The 21,506-nt window shown below is 44.5% G+C and overlaps 1 protein-coding gene across 1 annotated transcript in view; it reads left to right on the forward strand.

The window, feature by feature from the left end:
• Positions 1-1,129: 1,129 nt before the first annotated feature.
• Positions 1,130-21,506, forward strand: part of LOC310790412 (protocadherin Fat 4-like) — a 41,102-nt gene continuing 20,725 nt past the window's right edge. Inside the window, 4 exon segments of the mRNA XM_083652097.1 lie at positions 1,130-1,196; positions 5,098-5,456; positions 8,625-8,854; positions 11,025-11,267. Of these exon segments, the coding sequence (XP_083508223.1) occupies positions 5,120-5,456; positions 8,625-8,854; positions 11,025-11,267 (810 nt within the window). The 5' untranslated portion in view covers positions 1,130-1,196; positions 5,098-5,119.

The raw sequence follows: 21,506 nt of genomic DNA on the forward strand, positions 1-21,506 counted from the left end.
ATGTACATGTAGGCTGTAGCTACTGTGCAAGTGTTAGGCACGTGTTAATAAAACAAAGATGCTTTTAAATATAATAACATTTATAAAACGGCTCTCTCAAATCAAGCAATCTGATTGGTTCACAGCCATCGTATAAATCCCGTAACCCACTCCAATAACCCATGGCCACGCAACTCATAACCCATGGCCACGCAACTCTCTTACTAAAAGGCTTTGGTTACAATGACAATGTAGAAAAAAAAAATGGCGGAGACAGCTGTCAGATCCTTGTGAATCGATCTTCGCTTATAACTTTACTAATACTTAGCAGAAAATTATGTTTTGTACAAGAATAGACGCGGGCTAATGTCTTCTTTGCAAAAAAAAGGCTGTTAACCCCGCATTTAACCCCGCATTTAACCCCGTAACGTTAGCTGGTGTCGGGCTTTCCAGAAAGCTCTTAGCTGCTCAGCAAGCGCTGAGAATGCAGCGCTGCGCTCGAGCTGCGTGTCAGGCTTTCCAGAAAGCTCTCAGCTTCTCAGCAAGCGCCAGGATTGGCCAATGTCAACTTCAGTCTCCAGAACGATCCAATCAAATCCCCCGCACGTTCTTGCGGTCCCGCCTTACAGTAGTGTTTCAACTGACTCTACCAGAATGCCATGGCAGTCGGACTTATAGTATTACTATTATTATTATATTATCATACTTGGAAACCGTTTTATAAAAGCAATATAGCACTCGAGCTGCGTGTGTTGTGGCATATATCCCGCTGCTCAGCAGTTATCCCACTCGGCCTGCGGCCTCGTGGGATAACAGCTGATCAGCGGGATATATTTGCCACAACACACTGGCTCTCATGCTATATTGCTTAATTAACACATAGTAGGAAGAGCAGCTCTGCTGACACTCATGCAGAAAACGTGCACACATAGGCTACCACATTATAATGATTAATGATAACATAGAACACATAGAACACTGTTGAGTATGTAGGCTACATAAAATAGCTATGCTCTTTATTTTACAAAGACAACAGCATGCTCTTTAAGATTACTTGCCTTAAAAATGCAGAAATAACCTGCCTCAATAAATCATAAAATGTCCATACATGTCATTCACGCATGTTTCTCTCAGATCTGGCAACCCTGCTGCGAGTCTCGGGGAAAGGGAGAGGAGGCTGGCCAGTGAGACTACGGGGAAAGAGACAGAAAGACGAGGTAAGGACTGAAATAATAAGTAGACCTGAATATAATAGAGTCAATATAATAGTAAAGACCTTTTATATAATGTCTTGAGTGTATTTTCCCGTGTCATATGAATCATAATATCTACGACGGACGAAAATACGGACGTGGTGTGCAAAAGCTATTACTCCCTGGCTTTTAATTCAATCTGAGAGTTGTGGTCTTTGCCCAGTTTTTCTGACTGTTGACGATATGTTTGTGTTTCCTTGTTATGTTTTTTAGATAGTTTTGTGCACTTATTTTTGTTTTTGTACAGCACTTTGGTAATCCCTGTGATTTTTAAAATGTGTTATATAAATAAAGTGGATTGGATTGGATTGGATTGCCATAGTGATGCGCAGGTCAGGGTTTTTTAACGCCCGCACCAACCCAACCCTTCATTGGAGCCAGTCCGCACCGCCCGACCCGTTAAAATATCTGAAAATGCCCAACCCAACCCAACCCAGCAGCCCGCAAACGGCCAATTTAATGTATGTCTCCGGACTCACGCTGAGCGCAGCAGAGCTCTCCAAGGTGTGCAAACTCTGCCCCCCCCCCCCCCCCCCCCGCTTTCTCTTTCTCACACATGTAAGGACAAAAAACCCAAATCAAGCTCTGGAAAAAGTTTTTGATTGGAAATGTGAAGAAACCTGTGTGAGCTTTAACCTGGCACCAGGAGGAAGATCTCAGTCCTGCTGGGCTGCTCTCTGAGTGAAGCAGCTGGCAGATGAGCTGAGAGCTGAAACCTTGTCACCTCCTCCTGGTCTCACAGCCAAACCATTTTGGACGTTTCGTGTCCCTCCCAGATGAGTCCTACCATCTATTGTCAACCAGGCCTGACATAACTCTCTCTCCTCAAACCAGGCCTGACATAACTCTCTCTCCTCAAACCAGGCCTGACATAACTCTCTCTCCTCAAACCAGGCCTGACATAACTCTCTCTCCTCAAACCAGGCCTGACATAACTCTCTCTCCTCAGCTCAACCAGGCCTGACATAACTCTCTCTCCTCAGCTCAACCAGGCCTGACATAACTCTCTCTCCTCAAACCAGGCCTGACATAACTCTCTCTCCTCAAACCAGGCCTGACATAACTCTCTCTCCTCAAACCAGGCTTGACATAACTCTCTCTCCTCAAACCAGGCCTGACATAACTCTCTCTCCTCAAACCAGGCCTGGCATAACTCTCTCTCCTCAAACCAGGCCTGACATAACTCTCTCTCCTCAAACCAGGCCTGACATAACTCTCTCTCCTCAAACCAGGCCTGACATAACTCTCTCTCCTCAAACCAGGCCTGACATAACTCTCTCTCCTCAAACCAGGCTTGACATAACTCTCTCTCCTCAAACCAGGCCTGACATAACTCTCTCCTCAAACCAGGCCTGACATAACTCTCTCTCCTCAAACCAGGCCTGACATTACATTACATTACATTACATTACGTCATTTGGCAGACGCTTTTATCCAAAGCGACTTACAATAACACATTTTTGTCAGCAATAGAGCAATCTACTATGGAGCACAGTCTGTGATAACTACAACTTCTGAAGGAACAGTGGTACAAGTTTAGGTTAGTGGTACAAGTTAAGGTTAGTTTTTCTTTTTTTTTTTTTTTGGGTGAAAGAGAGAGAACGAAGTTAGATCAAGAAGGGCCCAGATGGAGCCTGAAAAGGTGCGTCTTTAGTCTTTTCCGAAAGATCGGCAGTGATTCAGCCGTCCTGACCGAAGGTGGAAGCTCGTTCCACCATTGAGGTGCCAGGGACGAGAAGAGTCGAGATCGGGATGAGCGACTTTTGAGCCCCCGTAGCGTAGCGGGGCGAGGCGACCTGCACTGGTGGAGGAGCGAAGGGAGCGCTGAGAGGTTTGGAACCTGACCATGGATTGCAGGTACAGGGGAGCTGACTGGTTCAAGGTTCAAGGTTCAAAAAACTTTAATGTCCCCGAGGGGCAATTCGCTTTGCAGACAGTAGACACGACACATAGGCAACAAATTAATACATCATACATACGTCGTACATACAGTAACACAGCACAGAATAGATCTAAATCACCTGCACTGTCGTCATAAATCATGGAAAGAAAAGTCTCTCTACCTGCAAGAGACACGATGACATCTACGACTATCGGTTGTTTAAAAACCTAATGGCAGAGGGAACGAAGGACAGCCTGAATCTGTTGGTCTTAGTCTTTGGGTGACTAAACCGCCGACCAGATGGAAGCATCTGGAACTCAGCATGTAAGGGGTGCTGAGGGTCCGAAACCACAAATTGTGCCTTTGATGTGACCCTCCTTTCATATAGGCACTGAATGTCATTGAGGGTGGCTCCGGAAATCTTACAGCAAAGTTTGACAATTTTTCCCAGTCTGTTCTTGTTTTTAAGACTGAGATTACCAAACCAGCAGATCATGCTAAAGGAAATGACAGATTCAATAAAGGCAGAGTAAAACATTTTCATCAGTGTCCTGTCCACATTAAAACTTCTCAACTTCCTTAAAAAGAACAGTCGTTGATTTGCCTTTTTGCAGATGGCATCTGTGTTTGCATCGAAATTGAGTTTGTCATCAAAGACAGTGCCCAAATATTTATATTGCTGCACTGCTGCTACTGGCTCACCCATGATCACACAGTGTGTGATCCGGGCAGTGGTGTACTGCCCGGTAGGCCAGTACCAGTGTCTTGAATTTGATGCGGGCCGAGATGGGAAGCCAGTGGAGCTCCTGGAAGAGGGGAGTGACGTGAGAGAATTTGGGTTGGTTGAATACGAGACGGGCTGCAGCGTTCTGAATGAGCTGAAGCGGTCGGATGTTGGTGGCAGGTAGGCCGGCCAGGAGCACGTTGCAGTAGTCCAGGCGGGCATAACTCTCTCTCCTCAGCACCAGGCCTGACATAACTCTCTCTCCTCAAACCAGGCCTGGCATAACTCTCTCTCCTCAAACCAGGCCTGGCATAACTCTCTCTCCTCAAACCAGGCCTGGCATAACTCTCTCTCCTCAAACCAGGCCTGACATAACTCTCTCTCCTCAAACCAGGCCTGACATAACTCTCTCTCCTCAGCACCAGGCCTGACATAACGCTCTCTCCTCAGCTCAACCAGGTCTGACATAACTCTCTCTCCTCACCAGGTCTGACATAACTCTCTCTCCTCAAACCAGGCCTGACATAACTCTCTCTCCTCAAACCAGGCCTGACATAACTCTCTCTCCTCAAACCAGGCCTGACATAACTCTCTCTCCTCAAACCAGGCCTGACATAACTCTCTCTCCTCAAACCAGGCCTGACATAACTCTCTCTCCTCAAACCAGGCCTGACATAACTCTCTCTCCTCACCAGGTCTGACATAACTCTCTCTCCTCAAACCAGGCCTGACATAACTCTCTCTCCTCAGCACCAGGCCTGACATAACTCTCTCTCCTCAGCTCCTACGTCAGCGTTTCTCTAAAAGCTTTTTTGGCGCTGCTGTGTAGAGATGATCCACCTCTTTTCAGTTCTGATAGCTGAATTTGGATATCTGCCGATATACCGATACTGCCTCCGACAGCAGAGCTCTTGGCAACCCTCCCAAGGAGCTGCAGCCGCCACCTTTACATAGTAGCTGGCTCCTACTGTGACATCATTTTAGGATTTGGTTTGTAATCAATGATCTCATAGCATTAGTTACCTGTTTCATAATATTCCACAAGGTTAAATATTTATTACACTCAAATATCACCAAAACTAAGAACATAGAATGCAAGCTATGATTGGAGTTTGGATTGACACACCATCAGTCCGATACCCGATATCTCCGTTTTGGCAGCCGATACGATATCCCAATACCAATATCCCATCTCTACTGCTGTGTGAGGATGGCAGACCGAGGCTTGTCTCATCGTGTTTGTTTGTTGTCTGTTGCAGGGCAGTGCTGTGGGGTGGAGATATGGCGGTGCTGAGGTGGGAGGTTATGGTCGTGGCGTGCGTGCTGCTAGCGTCCAGTGCTAGCGCTGGTCCCTCTGACATCCTGTACCGCGTGCCCGAGGAGCAGCCCCCCAACACGCTGATCGGCAGCCTGGCGTCGGACCAGGGCCTGCCCGACACGGGGCACCTGTACAAGCTGGAGGTGGGCACGCCGTACCTCCGCGTGGACGGGAAGACCGGAGACATCTACACCACCGAGGTGGCCATCGACCGCGAGACGCTTCGCGACTGCCGCAACCTGTTCGAAGGAGACAAGTGCTTCCTGGAGTTTGAGGTGTCCATCACAGACATGATCAAAGGTACATATGGGCAAAATCTATATCACAATATACTTCTTCATATCAGTCGATACGGTAATTATTACGGCATTAGTCAATTAGTGGGTTAGCACTATAGAGTGCCGCAGGAAGGAGTCCTAAAACCCGGAAGTCAGCATTGCCTGTTTCCCTCGTCTGGAATGGGGATTTTGGTTAAATGCCTGAAATAAGATCTGTGGTTAACAAAAGTTTGAAGCGTTTTCTTAAAATCACGATCTTTAAACATCACATTTATGCTTCAAAAGTTATGAAAGTGGTCCTCATTGTGAAGATTATCTTGCTGAACACAAAGGCCACAGTTGCATAAATGTTTGTTAACTCCAGACCTTAGTTCAGGCATTTAAACGAAATCCCTTTAAAAAATCCCATCGACTTCCCAACGAGGGAACCAGGAAGTGCGTGACTTCTGGGTTGGCCTACAAAAATAACGTCATCCCTCTGATACTCTTATTAGTCAATTAAAGGTTTAGACATTCACAGTCCAGCTTCTAAACTGTCAAGGAAATGATACTTTTATGTAACGGCCGCTGTCTCAACATGCATAAATCGCACTTTTAATGAAGCCCTCTTTTCGCTCTTCAGAAGACATAAATCTGAGTTATTTTCTTTAGCCCGAGGAAAGCCCTTAATGACGACAACTATCCCATTCTTGCATGTTCTCCATCTTAAGACAACTCCTACAAATAGTCAATTTGGTCACCTTGACAGCCACACTGATAACCCCGGAATTGTGTAGGAGACAACCTTGGGGGGCTGGCATTAGGCAGGCATTACATCATCTCAGGAGAGGGTCGGTGGGAGGAGACCTAGCTTTAAATAACATATTAAATAAGAATAATTAATACCACATTAAATAAGAGGTTATTGTTTGAGACCTTTGTTCACACAGCTTGCTTGGGTGTAGCATCGCACCAATGTTTGAGCCTTTCTCAACTTTCCGCTCTCCAGTCTCGGTCTCGTCTTACAGAAATGGTCCCTCCATAAACCATTTGAATGTGTCAGCGCTGCCCTTCAATTGGTGCCTTTTAATTATTACCGCAGGAAAAACTGCCAAGGATGAAAACTGCCAAGAATGAAAACGGCCAAGAATGCCCAGTTATGTGTCACAGCGTACTGTATGTCTGCACCGACAAACCAATGTGTGAAAAACCTATGTGCCAAGTCTGTTGTTTTCTGCTTGACTTACCGTAATTTCCGCACTATAAGCCGCGACTTTTTCCCCATTTTTCGGCCCTACGGCTTATATAACGGTGCGGCTTATCTATGGATTTTTTCAGCAAACGGCCACTCGGGGACCTCCAAAATCTATGGATTTTACAGGTTACACAGCTTCATCTGCACATCATTTGGCGGAAATCAACCGGCATCACGTGATCGCACGGTGAACATGGCGCTCAGCTAGACAGCTGCTACACCAGACCAAACAATATGTTTTAGCGATCTGATCTAAAATGAATAAGGTGACCAGAACCAACTGAATAACTTTAAAGAGTGGGGCGAATGGGGCGAATGTCTGCTGGAAGAAGCACAAGACTGAAAACCAGTAAGCAGAAAGAAAAAGACGAAGCAATCACCGCCATGAATGAGGAAATGACTCACCTGCTGGAGGCTGGAGATACACCGGCTTGGGCTAAACTTTTACTCCGTGAAACACTATCGATTAAGTCCGACATCGCTCAGAGGTTTGAGCAGCTTGAAAACAAGTTTGAAAACGTGCAGAAGTCCATCCACTCACTCACTAAAGAAAATAAGGCAACCGTGAACAGAGTTTCTAATGCGGAAAAGCGCATCAGCGCACTGGAGGACAAAAACAACACAGTGAGTCCGAAAATGGATAAAATGCAAAAACAAATCGAAACCCTGCACACGCAGGTTGATGACTTAATCAGCAGGAGTAAAAGAAATAACATTCGCCTGATCAATGTAAAAGAGGGAGCTGAGATTGGTGACATGGACGCTTTCCTTGGCAAAATCCTGTGTTACATCCTGCACCTGAAGGAAGGCGAGAAACCACCAGAGGTGGACAGGGCACGCCGGGCGCCTCGGCCACGTCCAGACCCCGGCCTGCCACCGAGGGCCATCTTCATCCGCCTACTCCGCTGGCCCGACTGTCAACTCATCCTCCAGGCTGCGGGGAAGAAGCCCCTCACCTGGGAGGGTACGCGCTTTTTCGTCCGGCAGGACCTCTCCGCGTTGGTGCAACAGAAACGCGCAACATACAACAGCATCATCGAAAAGGTTAAAGTCAATGGATATCGCTTTGGCGTACTGTACCCAGCGAGACTCGTCATAACCATTGATGGACAGCGGCGGAACAAGAGCTCAAAGTGAAACTGCCGAATATCTTTTGAGTTGGACTGGTCAATAGTACTGTGAGTAACTAAAATAAAAAAATAAAAAACGGAATTCTCTCTTCTTTAGCACTCTTTCTAACTATAAATACACTTCTGTTTTAATTTCCTCTCTTGCCCTCTTTTCACCACACCGCGGACACTGTGTGCACTGTAAAAAAAAACACAGGTGGTGTTGTGTTATGTTGTTTTGTTGAAATGTTAATAAATGGGAGCTTCCTCAAACAGCCATCTCTTTCCCGACAATCCCCTCTGTGCACGAACCCTTACATATGGTAATTAAACATTAAAACACCTCCGGTGCGGCTTATATATGTAACAAACAGTCAATTTTGCTGCTGCGGCTTATACTCAGGTGCGCCTTATAGTGCGGAAATTACGGTACATTTTGCACTGACTCAGTGTCCTGTAATGAAAGAGTCAGTGACTGATGCTGTCATTAATGTATATTGAAAATCTTGAAAATGTATTCAAAAAAAGAAATGGTGTTAAAGTCAGCGTGCGGTTTAGGAGCAGTCATTTGACAGAATGTAATAGAAGCCTTGTGGAAAAGCGATCACATGATTTCATATGTGTTGTTTACCTGTATGAAAACGGTGACACCTACAACCTTCCTATCCCTAGCTACGGCCCCTTTTCCCTAGCCCCGCCCCCTACTCTCATGCTACAAACAGACGGACGGACACGAATGTCACGTATAGAAGTGGCTGCACCGCTTAAAAATATATATAATAGTTGTTGAAGCATTTTTGAAGGCGATATATATTGATATTGATTTATTGTCCACCCCGTATGGAAGGCATGGGCACGGGCCCGTGGCTGATCGAGGGCCGGATCGAGGTTCTGGACATCAACGACAGCACCCCTCAGTTCTCCTCACCCATCCTCACCCTGTCCATCCCGGAGAACACCCACATCGGCGCCCTGTTCTCCATCCCCCAGGCCAACGACAAGGACTCTGGTGTCAATGGCGTGGCCGAGTACACCCTCAGCGCCGGGCCTGACGCCGACCGTCTGTTCAGCCTGCAGGTAGGGAGGCCAGGTTTCTTGAAATCCCAGAAAGTTTGTGAATTTGGGGGGGGGGGGGGGGGGTTTCAAGGTCTTTACATTTCCTGAGTAACTGGTCCCAAATGCTGTCAAGACTAAGATAAGGGGTGATGCTTTTGACTTGCTGCAGACAGTTCTTTTGGACAGTAGGTTAATTTGATAGTGTGTTCACAGTGTTTCCCACAGGATTTTGAGTATTTGTGGTGGGTGACCGCAGACCCCCTAGGGGGGTGCGGGGGCATGCCCCCCTGCGCGATTTTTTAAAAACAATTTAAAGTAAAATGCATGAATTTGGTGTACTTTGAGAAAGCTTAAGAGCAAAATTAAAAGGCTAGATCTATGAAGAACATGTCATCATTACTGTGCTGTGGGTTTACAATGACAAACTAAATTTCTCCCTATAGGTCAGGGATACTCAACTTGCTTTGCCACTTTCGTGAAATGATAGAAGGCGAGGGGCCAGTTAATAAACAAACAATATACATTTTTCTGTAGCGGATTGTAGGTTTTTGGGGTGTCAGCCGGAGTTTAGGCTGACAATGTTGTGCACACCGGATAGTTAGTTAGGTTAAGTTAGTTAGGTTAAGTACTAGGGCTGCCACAAACGATTATTTTGATAGTCGACTAGTCACCGACTATTTCAACGATTAGTCGACTAATCGGATCATATCGCACAATTACTCAATCGCTCTGATTTAGCTATCATCAGCTTCTAAATTTAGCTTCAAGTTGTTTTAAGCATGTGCCAAATAAAAATAAAGACAATTAATGATGATAATTCACTCAAAAATAATATTTTCATGAACTTTAAAGTTTAGAGCATGTAGCAGCATATTTATTTCTGGCATCAATGTACTTGCATGTAATAAATGTAATATAGTGCAAATTGCAAAACTGCAAAATAGTATACATTGAAATTGAAAACATATAGTGCAATGAAATATGTACTATCCATTGAATGAATAATGCAAAATAAAATTAGGGCACTACTACGTGGCATGGAAATGGAACCAAAAACTATTTACTGCAACCAAAATATCAACAAAAATAAATTGTTTTAGTCTTCTCAGGCATCAAACACATTTTTAAATGTCGTAAGTAGTAGAGTGCAAACTGCAGAGTAAAATGAGGTTTCCAGTATTCCCGTCAGCAACACATGAGCTTAACGTTGCTATGATGACAACGATACAGCAGGCTTTTAACGTTAATATCGTTAGCCAATAGCTAACGTTAGCAGCTCAAACTTAACGTTGCGGTTGCCAGTGAGCTAACAAGCTAATTAGCCTTTATCTGCATTCGCCACAACGTGCTTCCTTTTGAGATGCTCGCGCATCATACTCGTGCTGCCATGATAAGCGAGTTCAGCTTATTTAGCAGATTTTGCACTTCACATTATTGTGGGTGAAATGCTTCCACACTTTGGACGTAGTATGAGGACGGCTAGACATTTTTTCTGTGGAGAAGCACTGGGAGCTGCTTGTTGTTTTTCCGGTCACGGTGATGTCACGTTTTCCCCGGATGATGGGTACTGCGCATGTGCATCAAAGACAGGACGGAGACGCCTGGATGCCAAGCCAGCCAGTGAGGCCATCGCAGGCAGCAGCTTCGCGGAAATAAAACAAACGTTTTTTTCTTTTTTTCAGCTCCAAAAAAAACGCGATTACGTCAACTACCAAATTCGTCGGCGACGATTTAAATCGTCGACGTAGTCGCGACTAGTCGACTGATCGTGGCAGCCTTATTAAGTACATACATAAGTGCCTGGGTAGCGAGCAGATGGTGGTATTTGACAATTTAGCAGCTAAATCATAGATTATTGAAAGATATTCCATATTCCAGACTGAAATGCTAGAAGTATTGGCCAGAATGACATGAACATTTATTGGACACTTATTCAGCGGGTATCTTGCATGTTGCGTTCAGGTGCACTGTAACATCTTTTTGTGGCAGTCAAAATCATTTTGTGGCGGCCCGCCACAAATTCCTTTATGTATGGGAAACACTGGTGTACAGTGTGGACCTGTGTGTTGTATTGTGAGCTGTATTGTTATGAATGTTGAGACAATGTATTCTTATATGTTTTTGTGAAGTGTTATGGTGAAACCCAAGGCAAATTTCCACATTGTGGACAATGACGTTTTCGTAATCGCAGGTCGCCGTGGATCCCGAGGAGAAGTTGCCCCAGCTGGTCGTCATGGGCAACCTGGACCGCGAGCTGAAGGACTCGTACGACCTGAACCTCCGCGTGGTGGACGGCGGCATGCCCCCCCGGGCGAGCAGTGCCTTGCTCAGGGTCACTGTCACCGACCAGAACGACAACGCCCCCAAGTTTGAGAGGAACCACTACGAGACTGAACTACCAGAGAACAGCCCACTGGGTCACTCTATACTACAGGTACACACACAGATGCATGCGCGCACACACACACACACACACACACACACACACACACACACTCTCTCGACTGTGCATACAGACGCCCACACAGGCTAATATTGACATACTCCTACACAATGGAGCAACTTGTCCTGTTGCCATGCTGTGCTAGGATTTCATTTGAGTTCGTTCTATATCTGGTTATATCCACACTCGAGCTGCAACAATTAATCAATCCATTAGTTGTCAAATATTAAATGAATCACCAACTATTTTGATAATCGATTAATCCGTTAAAAAAGTGTTAAATGTTAATATTTTCTGGTTTCTTTACTCCTCTATGATAGTGAACTGAATATCTGTGGGTTATGGACAAAACAAGACTTTTGAGGACATCATCTCAGGCTTTGGGAAACACGGATCGACATTTTTCACCATTTTCGCATATTTATAGGCCAAACGAGTCGACAAATCGATCAATCAACAGATTAATCGACAATTCAAATAATCATCAGTTGCAGCCCTGAGCCAGATATAAAAATCTGTGCTGTCGCGCCTGTTGAGGAGCACAAACTGTGAAAGTGATTGGCCGTGAGGGAAAACCAGTATGATCGGCCTCCACAGACCTGAGCAGCAGCACCCCGGGGTGCTCAGGCAGGTGCTCTCCCGCTGGGTGATGATCCAAAACAAAGCCGGGGGTAAAGGTTAAAGGAGCTATGAAGCTGAGATGATGGCCCCTATTCTCCCACAGGCCTTCGGCGCTAAAACGGGCCTTAAACGCAAAAAAACGTGCATTGCGCCTGTCTCGGGAAGATATCAACATCGCTTTAGGCTGGCAAATGCGCTTTACGCTGAATGGGCGTGGCGCACTCCCTGAATGGGCGAGAATGGGCGTTTCGGCCTTAAATGCCGGCCTAATGATATCTTCCCACCTGGTGTAAATTTAGCGCTTTGCGCTTTTGAAAACCAGGCCTATTCAGTGCGCCAGTTGAGCGGGGCGCTCCTCTGCCTCTCCCCTGTCACCCTTCTCTGTCTCTCTCTGAAACCAGGCCTATTCAGTGCGCCAGTTGCGAGGAGCGCTTCTCTGCCTCTTCTCTGTCACCCTTCTCTGTCTCTCTCTGACTCCCTCGCTCAGACAGACACAACACACGTCCCATAGGAAAAAGAAGTTGTAAGTTCACTGCCTGTGAAATGTCCCAGCATGCATTGTGCTACTCCATTTCGCTACTAAATAGCAACCAAATGAGCCGAAATAGATATAAAGGTAGATCTAAATAATGTGTAATGGTAACACAACCTGCAATTGTAGAACATTTCAATATTGGACCAAATAAAACATCGAAATGAAAACACCACCCTATGTGAAACATATATGTCATATTGGGGCTATATATATCCCTCGTCGATTTAACGTGATTTAGGTAAGTGACAGCGTAACGCGCTTCTACTGTCATGTCCTACTGTGATGTCCGCTCCAATAAATTGGCTGTACTTCACATTTTAGTTTTACAATAAAAACACATTTATGCAATGACTTTACATAATGTAGGCTATATTTATGTGCATCATCCTACCTGCAGCACGGGAGAGAAAACGATATCTTTCTGGACAAACTTTCACCTATCTAATTAATCTCATCATATAGGGATAGGCTATATTTTTCTAGCTGATGCGTTTAGAACATTCTTTTCACTTTGATCTTGCTATAGTGTAGCGTATTTACATGCTTGCCGTATTTAAACTGCAGTTAGATTGGTTTGAGAAGCATAATAATATGGAATAATAGCCTATATATGGAGACAGACAGACGGGATGAAAGGGGGGGGGGGGGGGAGGAGAGCGCTTGGCTTTGTCTGGTTTTACTGGATTTCTCCTGGAATTGGAGCTTAAAAGGCAAGCTAGTGACTCTTTACTGCACTTCACCAATGAGCTGATGGTGCATAATTTTACGCTTAAAAAATTATGCACTACACTACGCTACACGCGGCTTGAGGCCGCGTGTAGCGCCGACACCAAGATATCGAGTGCGCTGGTCCACACCCACTAATCTGCGCTGCGCCAGGCCTTAAACGCAGTTTCTACGTCGATTGCAACGATAGGGCCCGGTGTCTCCAGCGTATTGATTTGCCTGCCTGCAGCGTGGCGTTAAGCCCTGATGCCACCAGACTCCAGTGAATTATTGACAGCTTCTGAGAATTGCCTATCGAGCAGTTGAGCTGTGGGGAGCCAGCACAGCGCATTTGGGCCCGCCAGCGCCGGCGTGGCACTTCTCCACGGCCAATCTGAGACAAGTGTCCAGGCATACAGTTGATATATAAATACTGTTAATATTGATAATAATGATTTATTTTTATCAAAAGTGTGGAATTGTCATGGCAAATTATTGATCGAAAGCTTATTGATTGATTGATTATTAATTATGGCAATTCCATGCTGTATTTTGTGAACTGTGTTCTTCACCAATTGCAGAAGATTGTTGTACAGAATATTCCTGTGAGAACATGTGTCTTGTTTTGGGAAGTGTCTGTGGGAATAGACAATTGTTATGTCTTTTGTGAACATCAGATTAGAAGTTGGAAGAATGGAAACTTACTAGAGTGCATGGGACTTCTAGACAGCAGTGGAAAAGTACTGCCCTCCACGATGGGGGGCGGGCATCATTGGTTTCAGTATATGATGTGATGTAAACAATAATTCGGGGCTCTTGCATTGAAAATGTAGTCAAGAGGAGACCTCTCTGCAGAGAGATAATTGTGGAATAAAACCTAAGAACATTTAAAACGGATATCTCATTATTGATGAACCAGCAGGGCATTGCAGCAAATTTTGCCACCACAGTCCTTCCAGTGGTCAGGAACAGAAAATTGCAAGTCAGGCTGGTTATCTCGGATTAGTAGAAGTTCATGCCTCTCATACTTTAGCAGGCAGAGAGAGTTGTCTACCAGACATAAAAAAACAAGACAAACACAAGCACAGAGCAACACCGTGTCGCCATAGGACGGCGCCATCTTCATAATAAAAGGCTTAGTTCATAGTGGAACCATTGAAAGCCAAGCCAACATGTTTCGGCCAACAACCTGGCCTTCATCAGGGCCCTGATGAAGGCCAGGCCACATTTTTTTTAGTACAGTACAGTGTATACTATATATATATATATATATATATATATATATATATATATATATATATATAAATTCAGTTGTCATGAAAGGTGAAATTAGCAATAGAGTCAACAACAACTTGCTTTTGGAGCCAGGCTAAAATGGCCATTTGTGGAACTGCAGTTTTTGCTATTCCTGCTTTGGTGGCAATGCGACAAAGCAAAGCTGTCCCCTCGGGCCAAACATCAGTATGTGATGAGCTGGGAGTGAGAACGGGTTGCTTAGTTGCTTATAGAAGCAGAACAACTCAGAATGAAGGACCATGCTGCTGCCAGCTTGAACCTGAGACCTTCTGGCTGCAGGAAGGTCTCTCTAACTGCTGCAGCATGTTACATTTTAACCAGTGAGTCAACTTCACCTCGGTGAACTTGCTCTATTTACTGACTGACTGAGAGGGACCATAGATGGTCTATTTACTGACTGACTGACTGAGTGGGACCATAGATGGTCTATTTACTGACTGACTGACTGACTGACTGACTGACTGACTGAGTGGGACCATAGATGGTCTATTTAGTTACTGACTGAGTGGGACCACAGATTCAGCGTCCGAGTCAGCGTGATGTCACCCATTGGTTTTTGGACTCCCGTTTGGCCGTCGCCATCTTGGGGGTTTTGCGCAGGTCGCGCGAGACGGCGCAAGACGGTGCATTTGTTCGCTGCTGTACCGAAATAAAGTGTCAGTTCCACTGCAGTTAGTCTGGACTGAAAAAGCTCGATACCAGCTATGAGCCAGGCTAAGCTAAAGTAGACTAGCATAACACCAGAGGCAACAACAAACCCTTCAATCGGGAGTAAATTATGTTATATCAGACAGACTTTTCTTGCATATTAGTCATGAAAAATGAGAATCGTGCGGCTTTTAAATTTTTACCAAGTAGTAAAAAAAATTCAGCATGACATTTTTTAGTAAATTTTGCATTGCACATCCTGCGATGTGACTATTGCATATTATGCTACTTTGCGATGGCGATGCTGAAACAAGCCTATATTGTGCAGCCCTTGTCCAAGCCTGAGCTGGCCGCCTGAGTGGGACTGGGCTTGGAGCTTTGGTTCTGACTTTGCACACACACACCTGAGCTCAGCTCAGCTCAGCACATCATCCCTGACTGAAGCCCGGCCAGGCAGCCTTCATGCATGACTTAATCTGAGGCAGGCATGAGATGATATTATTGCTCTGGATGTGACTCGTAAGCCACAGAAAGCATTTCACTTAACGTGCATTTGAAGAGCCATGCTTTTAAGAGGCAGCAGGATCGCTTTGACTGACCCGCTTAAATCATCCAATGAGAGTGCTTTTTATTCCTGCCGCCTCCCAGTGTCGTCATCCAGTGTCGTCCAGTCCTGCACTCATCTTCAGGACTCGTGACTTGACTTGCACTTGAGCACTGATGACTCGGACTTGGACTTAGACTTTTGACTCGAGCGTTCATGCATTCGGACTCGAAAGTTGGAGACGAAGCCTCAGACTTGTTAATTGATAAAGACTGTTTTCTTTTTGTTTTTGTTTTTTTGACATTGCTTTTTGTAATAGAGAGGCAAAGTGACCGCCTACTTCCTGCTTCAGCACTGTACCAGAGATTTTCATCCGCCATTTATTTTCCCATAGACCTTTCGTAAAATGCTTATAAAAAGAGTTTTACTGGTTCAAACCAAATGTTCAGCTAACGCTATAATCGGGAGAGACCATAGAACATTTCACTCGGACCAAAACAAAAAAAAACATAGAAAAATATTTTCTTCAAACCCGCATTTCTTTTACGTTTTGGTCCGAGTGAAATGTTATGCGATCTCTCCTGTTTCTAAATATATCTGTACCGTTTGGTTTAAACCAGTAAAACTATTTTTATACGCATTTTACGAGATGACTATGGGAAAATAAATGGCGGATGAAAATCTCTGGTACAGTGCTGAAGCAGGAAGTGACGTTCCACTTTGGCTCTCTATAGGTCCTAGTAATTTGGTATACGGTATTGATAGCTATACTAATACTGTGACATTAAATCCGTGCAAGGGCAGGCACGTGTGTTATACCTACATGTGGCTTCACACTCGTTCCGGACTCAGACTGAGGTATTTGTGACTGCAGCCTTGGACTCAAAACCCTGGGGGACTCGAGACTCGACTTGGACCCGAGATATAGACGACGGAGGACGAGACTCGTGGACTCGTGTTTGAAAACAACTCAATCACGGTGGCTAAATTGTTGACTAGGAGATTAACACATTCACTGCCAGCTGTTTTTTTTTTTTACTGTAGGTAGGTTCTGCCAGAGGGTTTTTTTGAGGATTCTGGCTCATCTTTCAAGACCTGAGGATTCTTTTCTGCTAAGATTTTGTGAACACAAAATATCTAAAAAGAACTAATAGAATGTGTGCTTTCTCTGTCTAAAAGAGTTAGTTTGTAGAGTTAGTAGTTATGTAGGCATTAGCACTTGAATACAGCATGGTTTCAGCGTCTGAAAATTTATTCTGAGATAAATGGCTTTTTGTGAAATTCGATAGAACAGTCACTTTAACCATTCATTTTTGGCATCAGTAAGACATCAGACATCTAAACAATAGTTTTGAACAGTAATTTCCTCCATAACAGCAGGAAACACCCCTCTCCTTCAAACTCCTCCCTCCGTGTGTGTTCTTCTTGGCTGCAGCGGGCGTGTCACAAGCTCGTTTCTGTTGCTGCTGTAACCTCGCGTCACCAGGCTCACTGCTTTGCTGCTACTGTGCCTGTCTGCTGGCGGCCGCTGTGCAAGTCTGGATCGGCTCGCTCGTTTCTTGGAGTTTCGGTTGAGAGTTTTGATGAAGCTTTTGCGATTCTGGTCATATTTATGCTGCGTGTTTCAAAGTGTGTTCCACCCGTAATCTATTATGCAAATTTGCGATCCTGCACCGCCAGCAATCAGCGCGAAAACGAAAGCGTTTTCGCCAATCCATTTTCATGAGAATGGCTTCCTCACACTGCTTTTTGCTTGCCTTCCTCTAGTCAGGAGAGCACTGTCGCCACTTAGTGGGTCGGTGGAATGGGTTGTACACGTTCGGTGGCTTCAATATTTATATAAGAGATATAAAAGGGTTAGATGCACATCCCACGGTCAAAAAAAAAAAAACATTTTTTTGACGTAAAAACACGTCATTGGCAGTCAACCGTTGGATTTTGTTTGACGTAAAAACACGTCATTGGCAGTGAACGTGTTAACACGTTCACTGCCATTGACGATATATCTCGGCTTACAAAATCCAACGTTTGACTGCCAATGACGAGATATCTCGGCTTAAAAAAAAAAAAAAAAATTTGACGGTGGGACGTGGATCAACGCTCCCCACGTCTCCTATAAAAATATTGGAGCCACCGAACGTGTACAACCCATTCCACCGACCCACTAAGTGGCGACAGTGCTCTCCAAACTAGAAAAAGCAGAGCCAAAACTGCAGGGGAACGCGCGATGAAACCATTCTCATACTGTAGAATGGATTGGCGAAAACGTTTTCGCTTTCGCTTTCGCGCTGATTGCTGGCGGTGAGGGATTGCAAATTTGCATAATAGATTACGGGTGGAACACACTTTGAAACACGCAGCATAAATAAGACCAGAATCGCAAAAGCTTCATCAAAGCTCTCAACCGAAACTCCAAGAAACGAGCGAGCCCATCCAGACTTGCCCAGCGGCCGCCAGCAGACAGGCACAGCAGCAGCAGCAACAGAAACGAGCTTGTGACACGCCCGCTGCAGCCAAGAAGAACACACACGGAGGGAGGAGTTTGAAGGAGAGGGGTGTTTCCTGCTGTTATGGAGGAAATTACTGTTCAAAACTATTGTTTAGATGTCTGACGTCTTACTGATGCCAAAAATGAATGGTTAAAGTGACTGTTCTATCGAATTTCACAAAAAGCTATTTATCTCAGCTTAAATTTTCAGACGCTGAAACCATGCTGTATTCAAGTGCTAATGCCTACATAACTACTAACTCTACAAACTAACTCTTTTAGACAGAGAAAGCACACATTCTATTAGTTCTTTTTAGATATTTTGTGTTCACAAAATCTTAGCAGAAAAGAATCCTCAGGTCTTGAAAGATGAGCCAGAATCCTCAAAAAAATCCTCTGGCAGAAGCTACCTACAGTAAAAAAAAAACGGCTGGCAGTGAATGTGTTAAAAATAAATTATTGATAAGAAACTATAAGTTCAAACACAGTCAAAGAAAACTAACATAACTATTATCCTTAACTTGTTAGAAAAGAATTATCAATTCAAACATCAAATGATAGGCTATTTGCCTTTCTGTGTAGATCAAAATTTCCCTATATGTTCACAATTATAATTAATAAGTCCTCACTTAACTGCATTTCGCTTACTTACTTACCGTAAATTCCGGACTATAAGCCGCGGCTTTTTTCCCGTTTTTTGGCCTTTTTTGGCCCCTGCGGCTTATATAACGGTGCAGCTTATCTATGGATTTTTTCCAAAAAAAAAAAAAAAAATCTCTCTTTTTTAGCACTCTTTCTAACTATAAATCCACTTCTGTTTTAATTTCCTCTCTTGCCCTCTTTTAACAACATAACATAACATAACATAACACAACTAGGGGTGGGACAAAATATCGATACCCACGTTATCGCGATATTTCCACCCGCGATACGTTATCGATACACTGGCGCCAAGTATCGATATGTTTATTATTATTATTATTTTATTTTTATTTTTTTATTTTTTTAATAAACAGGCTAAAATATTATGCTGTGTGTGGTAGTTGAAACATAGTTTCAAGTTGACTTTATTTATGTTTGTAGTTGAAACAAAAACATAACTACTGTAGGCTACATGAATGGAAATGTTTGATCATTAATATCTACTTTTAGAAATTATATAGGTAGGTAGGTAGGTTATATAGGTTTTCTTGTTTTAATAGTAATAATAAAAAGACTTAATGTGTAACTTTTCCTCCGTGGTATCGAAAATGGTATGAGTGAGTGAGTGAACTGCATAATAGTGAGTGCATAATACATGATTTTTTGCCTTCAGAGGTATTTTTTTCACTTGTTACACAGGTATCGTGATGTATCGTCTTCCAATATATCGCAGTATCGCAGTATCGCAGTATCGTGATATATCGTTATCGAGGGCCAAGTATCGTGACGATATCGTATCGTGAGCTACTCAGCGATTCCCACCCCTAAACACAACACAGGTATGCAGAAAGAAAAAGACGAAGAAATCACCGCCATGAATGAGGAAATGACTCACCTGCTGGAGGCTGGAGATACACGGCTTGGGCTAAACTTTTACTCCGTGAAACACTATCGATTAAGTCCGACATCGCTCAGAGGTTTGAGCAGCTTGAAAACAAGTTTGAAAACGTGCAGAAGTCCATCCACTCACTCACTAAAGAAAATAATGCAACCGTGAAGAGTTTCTAATGCGGAAAAGCGCATCAGCGCACTGGAGGACAAAAACAACACAGTGAGTCCGAAAGTGGATAAAATGCAAAAACATCGAAACGCTGCACACGCAGGTTGATGACTTAATCAGCAGGAGTAAAATAAATAACATTCGCCTGATCAATGTAAAAGAGGGAGCTGAGATTGGTGACATGGACGCTTTCGTGGCAAAATCCTGTGTTACATCCTGGACCTGAAGGAAGGCGAGAAACCACCAGAGGTGGACAGGGCACACCGGGCGCCTCGGCCACGTCCAGACCCCGGCCTGCCACCGAGGGCCATCTTCATCTGCCTACTCCGCTGGCCCGACCGTCAACTCATCCTCCAGGCTGCGGGGAAGAAGCCCCTCACCTGGGAGGGTACGCGCTTTTTCGTCCGGCAGGACCTCTCCGCGTTGGTGCAACAGAAACGCGCAACATACAACAGCATCATCGAAAAGGTTAAAGTCAATGGATATCGCTTTGGCGTACTGTACCCAGCGAGACTCGTCATAACCATTGATGGACAGCGGCGGAACAAGAGCTCAAAGTGAAACTGCCGAATATCTTTTGAGTTGGACTGGTCAATAGTACTGTGAGTAACTAAAATAAAAAAATAAAAAACGGAATTCTCTCTTCTTTAGCACTCTTTCTAACTATAAATCCACTTCTGTTTTAATTTCCTCTCTTGCCCTCTTTTCACCACACCGCGGACACTGTGTGCACTGTAAAAAAAAACAAAAAATACCATTAAAACACCCGCGGCTTATAGTCCGGTGCGGCTTATATAAGAAAAAAATAGTCACCTTTGAAGGTGCGGCTTATAGACCGGTGCGCCTTATAGTCCGGAATTTACGGTACTTGTATTACAATGTATCGCTTGCTCAAATCAAACTCTTAATTATGCTAAATATCAAATCAAGCATGATTATTTACCCAGGATTTCATAGCATAAGCAAAGTGTGTCAGAGGCGAGATGGCCTTTTTATTGTTCCACACTTTTATCACATTTCTGGTAAATGGGCTCCTGTTCACTGGTGCTGTGAATTCTGGGAGTTGAAGTCTGAGGCGGCACCTCCACTAAAACGTTTTGGCCCGCCACCTCCCACTTCCTCCCCCAGCGTCCACTCATATCAACAAGCCGCTATTTACGTCTCGTATGAAAACTTTCTCACAGGCTGCAAATGTTTTGGGAAACGGCTTGTTTCGGGTTTCTCATTTCAATTGTTGACGATTTCCAAACCTCTGGCAGACATAGGCTACACACCAAGTGCACTTTGGCATGCAGCCCGCTCAGAGGCTGGGAAATGAACCCACGACCCAATTTTGATGCAGACGGTCAATCTAGTCTATTTTACAAGTCCAAGTCATGTCTCAAGTCTTTGTCTTCATCTCTGCTCTCTAGTCACACTGGAGTCCCCTGTCTCCTGTCTAACTGGTGTACAATAACATTCCCTTCAACAATCCCACACCTTTCACCATTCCAAACATCACTCATTCACACTGTGTTCACACTTCCCCTGTCTCCTGTGGTTCCAAAACGCTTTTTAATACACATGATCACAGTTTTTACACAAACCACACCAAGTACGACTCTCAGCATCCCACTCGCCATGGGGAAACCGCCACGAAGGATGCACTCGCCCGAGTGCACCACGCTGTCTGTCCTCCGCCATCATCCTCC

The sequence above is a fragment of the Poromitra crassiceps genome, assembly GCF_964638095.1.
Source record: "Poromitra crassiceps genome assembly, chromosome: 15".
NCBI lineage: Eukaryota > Metazoa > Chordata > Actinopteri > Beryciformes > Melamphaidae > Poromitra > Poromitra crassiceps.